This window comes from Mus caroli, chromosome 1 (genome assembly GCF_900094665.2).
Source record: "Mus caroli chromosome 1, CAROLI_EIJ_v1.1, whole genome shotgun sequence".
Taxonomy (NCBI): Eukaryota; Metazoa; Chordata; class Mammalia; order Rodentia; family Muridae; genus Mus; species Mus caroli.
Window position 1 is genome coordinate 131,133,832 of NC_034570.1, and position 7,889 is coordinate 131,141,720.

The following is a 7,889-nucleotide window of genomic DNA, read 5'->3' on the forward strand; positions in this document are numbered from 1 at the left end:
GTGGCGGGTGTTGTGGGTAGCTGGCGAGTCCACGTTCCATTTCTACATGTTATTGTATTATTTCCTTTAAGGAGATAATACTTCTGACACTGATATTCAACTGATGATAATGATGCATATACTGGTAATGACAAGGAGCTGATGTCTCCATTGTCAATAGATGGAGGAGGCCCACATTTCCCTGTTGGATCTAAGAAGACAAGATTCAAATGTTAAAGAATCAAGTCAAATTACAGACTCAAGAAGAACCAAAAAAGAACAGTATTAAACAAGACTTTAATGATTTATAGCTAAAGACATGATTAGTTGAAGAAATAATAATTTAAATTAGGGTTTTCATGTTGTTCCTTCATTTTCCTCTAAAGCACTTACTGAGCTAGAGCAAACATGTCTACTCTAAAACGTTCAAGTGCTAGTAATATCTAAATAGCTTCTGAACAAATAGCAATGTAGACAGGCAAAGTTTGTTTTTTAAAGAATGTTGATTGTATGTTACTTATGTATTCCAACTCTTTACCATTTTTATAGAAATACATATATGAAAAAATATTTTAAAGCCTATAATGTTACAGAAGGCTAATGAAGCTTTCTTGGTTTCTTAGAGGGTCAAACTATGCATACACACCTATGAGTTATATTTTTGCAAAGTGCATCTGAAATTCTTGGACATAGTACTATTAGTAAATAGTATGTGAAGAGAAGAGACATTGAGAATTGTAGAAAAAAAGTTCAGAACTCATCTCACTGTATAATATTGTGCTATGTATTTTTCTTTTGTACATTTCCTTGTGAGGACACAGGAAAAGTCTGAAATCAAAAGTACTCATACCATTTTGTATTCAGTAAGATCTCAAGGGGAGCATCATGAAACTGAACCAAACTCAAACATTTTTAAGGAAAAAAAAACATTTACCATCCAAACAAAATGTTTTAGTATGATAAAAGATAAAAACAATTGGTCATAAGGCATGAATACACATATTCAAGAGCTGAGTAAACTCAAATGGGACAAATCCCTTGACTTCATGGAGATTCATCTACTGAAACTTCTTTAAAAATATCTTGGAAAAAAATATCCGTAGGAAGTCATCATCAACCACACTGCATCACGATTCAAAGTAAATGACTAATATTTACAACTATGGAAACCATAAGAAATAAGTAAAAAAAAAAAAGAGTGTCAGCCTTGAGTTCTATACTTTGTGGTGCTAGCCTTTTGAATAAAGATGTTAATGAAAACATTATCCATCAAAAGAAGATAAAGCGAATCTATCTCCAGAAAAGAGTTCTTCCTAAAGAATAACTACCAGAATTCATTACATAAGTAAAAATAGAAATTAAGAGTAGGATAAATTTAACTGTAAAATTAGGGGTATATAATAGATGATCTTTGTGCTCTTAAAATTATGTTTGGGCTTCAGGTGAAACCTGACATTTAAGAATGGTGTTCAAAACAATATGAACTAACCAGTAACCCCAGAGCTTGTGTCTCTAGCTGCATATGTAGCAGAAGATGTCCTAGTCGGCCATCATTGGGAAGAGAGGCCCCTTGGTTTTCCAAACTTTATATGCCCCAGTACAGGGGAACCCAAGGGCCAAGAAGTAGGAGCGGGTGGGTAGGGGAGCAGGGTAGGGGGAGGGTATAGGGGACTTTTGGGATAGCGTTTGAAATGTAAATGAAGAAAATATCTAATAAAAATTGAAAAAATAAAAGAGTGGTGTTCAAAAAATAATCATGAGGCAGAGGGAGGGAATGACCTGGGTGGGAGGGGGGAAGAGCATGGTGAGGGAAAAAGGAGGAGAGGAACAGGTATGGGACAAGATAGGAGAGAAGCCCAGAGACCCAGGAGAATGAATGGCAATATTCAGCAGGGGGGCAGGGAGCACATGGATCCTCTAAAATATTCCAGAAACTTAGGATGTGAGAGGCTCCCCAGATCCAATGGGTATGACCTTAGACCTAATGCCTATTAGTGGTGAAATGAAGAGACCACCTCCAGTAGATAGACATCACCCCCATTGGGGGCATTGGGCCACCTTTCATCTTCAAAATTATTGATCCAGAATTGTTCCTGTCTAAAGGAAATCCAGGGACAAAAGTTGAGCAGAGACTGAAGGAAAGGCCATCTAGTGACCTGTTTAAATTTGGATCCATCTCATGCACAGGCACCAAACCCTGACACGATTACTGATGCCATGCTGTGCTTGCAGACAGGAGCCTAGCATGACTGACCTCTGATAGTTTCTACAAGCATCTGACTGAGACAGTTGGAAATACATACAACCCAGTATTGGACTAAGGTTGCAACCCCATTGAAGAGTTCGGGGAATGATTGAAGGAGCTGAACTGGATGGCAACCCCATAATAAGACGAAAAATACCAATGATTCTGGACTCCTATGAGTTCCCAGAGACTCAGTCACCAACCAAAGAGCAAACAGGGGCTGGTCCAAGGCCCCTGGCACTTATGTAGCAGAGGACTGCCTTGTCTGGCCTCAGAGGGAGAGGTGGAGCCTTTATAGACTTGATGCCACAGGGAAGAGGGATCATGAGGGGAGTGAACATGCATCCTCTCAGAGGAGAAGTGAAAACTGCATGGGGATAAGAGGTATGGAAAGGGGTCTGGGAGGGGCAACATCTGGACTGTACATGAATAAAATAATTAATTAAAAATTAAAAAAAGAATTACTTCAGTTTATTTTCTATAATGCACAATAACTATATTTTGTTGTCAAATAAATGTTAGGGAATACCTTTGCATCTTGGTGGTTCAGTCCACATCCCATTTTGACACATCACTTCCACTTTCCCAAATAGTTCAAAAGGTTTATGACATTCATAATGTACTTTCTCACCAGAGGGATATTTGGCCATGGGCATTGTTACTATAGTAGCATTTGGCACATGAGGTGGATTCACACAGTAATCAGCTAAAGAGAAAAATAAATTGTCATTACCTATTTGTTCATTATGAATATCCAATTAACACATGAAATTCCAAATATATTTTTCATCTGGTGAATATATAAATAAAATGTGGTACATTTATATTGACACACACACACACACACACACACACACACACACACACACACACACCAAGTTATGAAAGTCACAAGTAAATGGCAGGAAATAGACCAAAAAAAATCATCCTCAGTGAGGTAACCCAGATCCAGAAAGACATACATTTGTATGTATGTGTTTGCTTATATGTGGATATTAGCTGTTAAGTCAATGAAAGCCAAGTTACAGTCTATAGAATAAGAAAGGTTAGGTATAGTGTAAGAGATTGGAGTGGGGAAGTCGTATCCCTAGGATGGGGAAATAATAAATAGTTATGGACAGAGAAGTGGAGACAAAAAAAAAAATCAGAAGATTTTTGAGCGACAACAAAAGCTAATTGTGAGGAGACAGAGACCCAGTGGACATCTTTTGTAACCAATGAACTGTCTAGTACTGGGATTAGGTTACATCCAATTTAATGGGTGTCAAAATGTTCACATGGAACTTTCAAATAATGAAGGCTGTTGAAAATACTATAGATGTTCTCCACAAACTGAAAGGCAAAACCACACTGTGAAAGGCAGCACTTATATGTAGTAGAAGATGACCTAGTTGGCCATCACTGGGAAGAGAGGCCCCTTGGTATTGCAAACTTTATATGCCCCAGTACAGGGAAATGCCAGGGGCAAAAAGTGGGAGTGGGTAGGTAGGGGAGCAGGGGGGAGGGAGGGTATAGGGATAGCATTTGAAATGTATATAATGAAAATATCTAATAAAAAGAAAGAAAGAGAGACAGAGACAGAGAGAGACAGAGAGAAAGAAAGAAAGAAAGAAGGAAAGAAAGAAAGAAAGAAAGAAAGAAAGAAAGAAAGAAAGAAAGAAAGAAAGAAAGAAAGAAAGGCAGCACTTATGCAACTCACTGAACATGGCAAAGTTGAACTGGTTTGTACATAGTACCTTCATTCATACAGGGAAGCATCTTGGTACAGGTAGGTACTTCTCATGTTAAATTAGAGACATAAACACTAACCCAGCCACAATAATTTGATCTCCAATGGTATTCTGCCTGAAAGTTATGCTAGGAAAATGGTGACACAAAGCTTGCTGGAGTGACTAAAGAATATACGATTTGAGTTAAGGCCTCCTTCCATGAGTATCTGACACTGCCTGGGTACCATGAAACTGAGACAAGAAAGCCCAGTAGACCTAAAACTAAGGAGAAAACAAGTATTCTTCTTTTTTTAAGATTTATTTATTTTATGTATGTGAGTACACTGTCACTGTCTTCAGACACACCAGAAGAGGACATCAGATTCCATTACAGATGGTTGTGAGCTACCATGTGGTTGCTGGGAATTTAACTCAGGATCTTTGGAAGAGCAGTCAGTGCTCTTAACCACTGAGTCATCTCTCCAGCCCCAAGTATTATTCTTATAAAAACAAAACAAAACCCATAGCAATAAGAGAACTCTTTGTAACATTCTTCTATACTCATAGTTCAGTACTTTGCTCCACCATTATCTGTGAGACTTTGTCCCGGAGCTGATGGGAGCAAGTACAGACAACCAAATCCAGTCATTCATTATTTAGATATCTTAGAACTTTCCGCCATAAAAGGAATGTCTCCATCAAATTATTATAGAACAAATTAAAAAATAGCTATAGATGGTTATATTGTGGCATTCAAATTCACTGGGAAAGAGCACACTCTTAGACTCAATTCAAGTTTAAATTAAGTGAATTTATTCTTACTGCTAGCAACACAGAAGCAGGCTAAAGGGGGGGGGGTTATGAAGTTGGATTCCAAAAGATGTGCATTACAGTTAGCTATGGAATCTAGAAATGGCCCCCCAAAAGTGTTAGACTTCCATCAATTGTTCATCTTTTCAATTGTGTGCTAATAAAAAGACCATTCCATCCCTGTCCCACAAAAGCAAAAAACAAAGTGTTAAATATCTTACATTAGGAACTCCATTAACCCAAACTTCTTTTACTTTATTTTCTTTAATTTTATTTACTTTTCTTATTACTTATACAACTATCTTACAATATATTCCAACTGCAGCATCCCTTCCCTCGACTCCTCCAGTTCCCACCTTCCCTTCTCCACCAGATCCACTGTTCCTCCCTGTCCCTTCAGAAAAGATCAGGCTTCTCAGACAATTCAACCAAACATAGGATAACATGGCATTAAGACTAGGCACAAACCCTTATTTCAAGGCTGGATGAGGCAACTAGGTAGGATAATGGTCTCACAAGTAGGCAAAAGAATTAGAGACACCCTCACTCACAATTTTAGGCTTATGTCCTAAGATCAAAAATTGACAAATTGGACCTCATAAAATTAAAAAACTTCTGTAAGGCAAAGGACACTGTCAATAGAAAAAAACCTTTGATCTGTCATGGGCTCAATCTAGAGCAGGTAGATGTTTGAATATTGTCTCCTCTGGAAAAAAAATTCACATACCAGTATTGTACATAAATAATTTAATATTATATTTTATTTTATATTTGTAATGTTAGTACTGACTCCCCAGGCAAAGTTCTGTCTCACTGAACTCTTCCTTTACATTCTATTTTTCCCCTTACATTCTATTTTTGAATTGTATTGTAGAAAGTCCTGATTTCCTATTCTTGAACTGCTTGTAATCTGAGAGAAACTAATCATTTCCATTTGTTTAGTTTGATTTTTTAAACTAAAAAATTTGTTTCTGTTTGTCTGTTTATGAGATATCTTCATGTAGGGTAAGAGATCTGAGCCCATTTCCTGGTTAAAACCTAACCAAATCTATCAGTCCCTAAATTGGAATCCCCACTGATCCCTGGGTTTATTTTGAAATCTTACCAATTTCCACCTTGGAAATGTTCATTTTCCTATACTCACCCTACCTCCCCAATCTTATATTTACCTGCCTCCTGCTCAATTTCCTGCTGCACCTTGGCTTAGCAGAGGCAGCCATCTTCTTACTGTAAGCCCCTTGAGGTCATGCAAGTGACCAAGACCGATCTCCAGAATACTATAATGGCTATGTCTAGCCCCTTGAGATGCCAGTTACCAATTTTCTTTCTACATGGGAAACATACACAAGATGAGCTCAAAATCCCACCTATCACTGAGCTTATTTCATGATCTGGTAAAAAAAAAAAAATCCCACCATTCCCAAGCCACCCTTGAAAACTTGTGCCTATCCAGCCCCCCCCTCCAAAGACCCCTATATAAAGCCAACCTTCTGCCAAGTCTTTGCTGCTTCACTCTGGAGCAGACACAGTTCTCTTGTGTCTTTCCCAATAAAGGTCTTGTGTGAGTTTTGTTAGGTGCAGTGTGAATTTGTGGTTTCCCTTGGCTCCCCACTGCCAGGATACCTTTCTTTACAGAGCTGTCTCCCTTGCACTGAGAAACTCAGAGATGCAGCACTTCCATTGGGGAAACATTTCCCTTCAGAGCTGTAGCACTTACAATTCTACATTATCCAGACTGGTCTGTATTTCAAGAATGTCATATTTCTACCTCCCAAGTACCTCCCTTTCTACCTCCCAAGTACCTCCCTTTCCAGATGTAGACATCCACATTTGAATGGACCCTTGAAGCTTCAAAGCAAATATCTCTGTGTCTATTACTAGTTTTCAAAAAATTATTGTTTGCAATTTATTGTCCTTCATTCTTGTTCTCATACTGTTCAATTTTTCATTTTTTTCTTTTTAAACATTTATTTATTTTATGTATATGAGTGGTCATGTATACCCTCATACCAACAGAGGGCATCAGAACCCAGTAAAGACGGTTGTGAGTCACCATGTGATTGCTGGGAATTAAACTAAGGACCTCTGTAAGGACAGCCCATGCTCTTAATCTCTGAGCCATCTCTCTCGCCCTCAAGTTTTCATGACTTAGTTTCATACTTCAAGTCATCATTTTGATAATGGAGACCTAGTTTACATAAGTAAGAGTTTAAATAACCAAAATTTTGTCCTCTAATCAGAGATACATGATATACCCAAGCCACACAAAGGGATCATTAATTTAATGAAATTTTTTCTTTCTTTGATTTTGGAAACAGAACCTAGTATGTAGCACAAATAACCTCAGACTTGAAGTCTCTTGATCCAGGGTCCTAATTCCTAGAATCATAATCACATACCATCTACAACTGGTGAACATTTTATTTTAAAAAACAGGTAATCAGGCCAGCAAAATGGCTCAGTCAGTAAGAGTGATTGTCTTTAAGCCTAGATTCCTAAGTTTAATCCCTAGGACTCAGGTTCTCTAACACCTACATGAGTAATGCAATATACACACCTCCATAAACACACATAGGTATGCATGTATACACACAGGATAAATAAATTAATGTAATGAAATAATAAAAGCAAATATTATCATCAATGGCATTCAAAACAGTGCTTTTTCTTAGGTTACATTGGATTATAAGGCAGATTCTAGGAAATTCAATTTTTAATAGCAGAAACATTCATTTTTATTTAAAAAATATTCCAAAGATAATAATACTCATCATAACATGAGAGTATATCAGATGATTATAATAAGTGATAGAGCCCTTAGTATGTTTATATTTAATATTTGTTTTCATATCCAATATGACATTCATATTCTAATTTGTCATTGAGTTTAAACCATGTGTTATTATTCTTAGTTACAGCACTCTCAAATACAGGCATATTACAAGACTCTAATGCAAAATAGACCATTTCATTTTTTTTTAATTTTCAAAATGAATTTAATTAATAAAAATATATATAAACAAACTCAAGGGCAAAAACCACATGATCATCTCATTAGATGCTGAGAAAGCATTTGACAAAATCCAATACCCATTCATGATAAAAGTCTTGGAAAGATCAGGAATTCAAGGCCCATACCTAAACAT

The 7,889-nt window shown here is 37.1% G+C and overlaps 1 protein-coding gene across 3 annotated transcripts in view; it reads right to left on the bottom strand.

The window, feature by feature from the left end:
- The window catches only part of LOC110287097 (complement factor H-like), a 693,631-nt gene that overhangs the window by 37,002 nt on the left and 648,740 nt on the right, over positions 1-7,889 (bottom strand). For 2 of the 3 annotated variants that reach the window (XM_021153793.2, XM_021153901.2), the window contains exon 10: positions 2,754-2,930. The exons of the other annotated variant lie outside the window; for it this stretch is intronic. In XM_021153793.2, the coding sequence (XP_021009452.1) occupies positions 2,754-2,930 (177 nt within the window). The remainder of the gene's footprint in view (positions 1-2,753; positions 2,931-7,889) is intronic. 3 annotated transcript variants of the gene reach the window in all.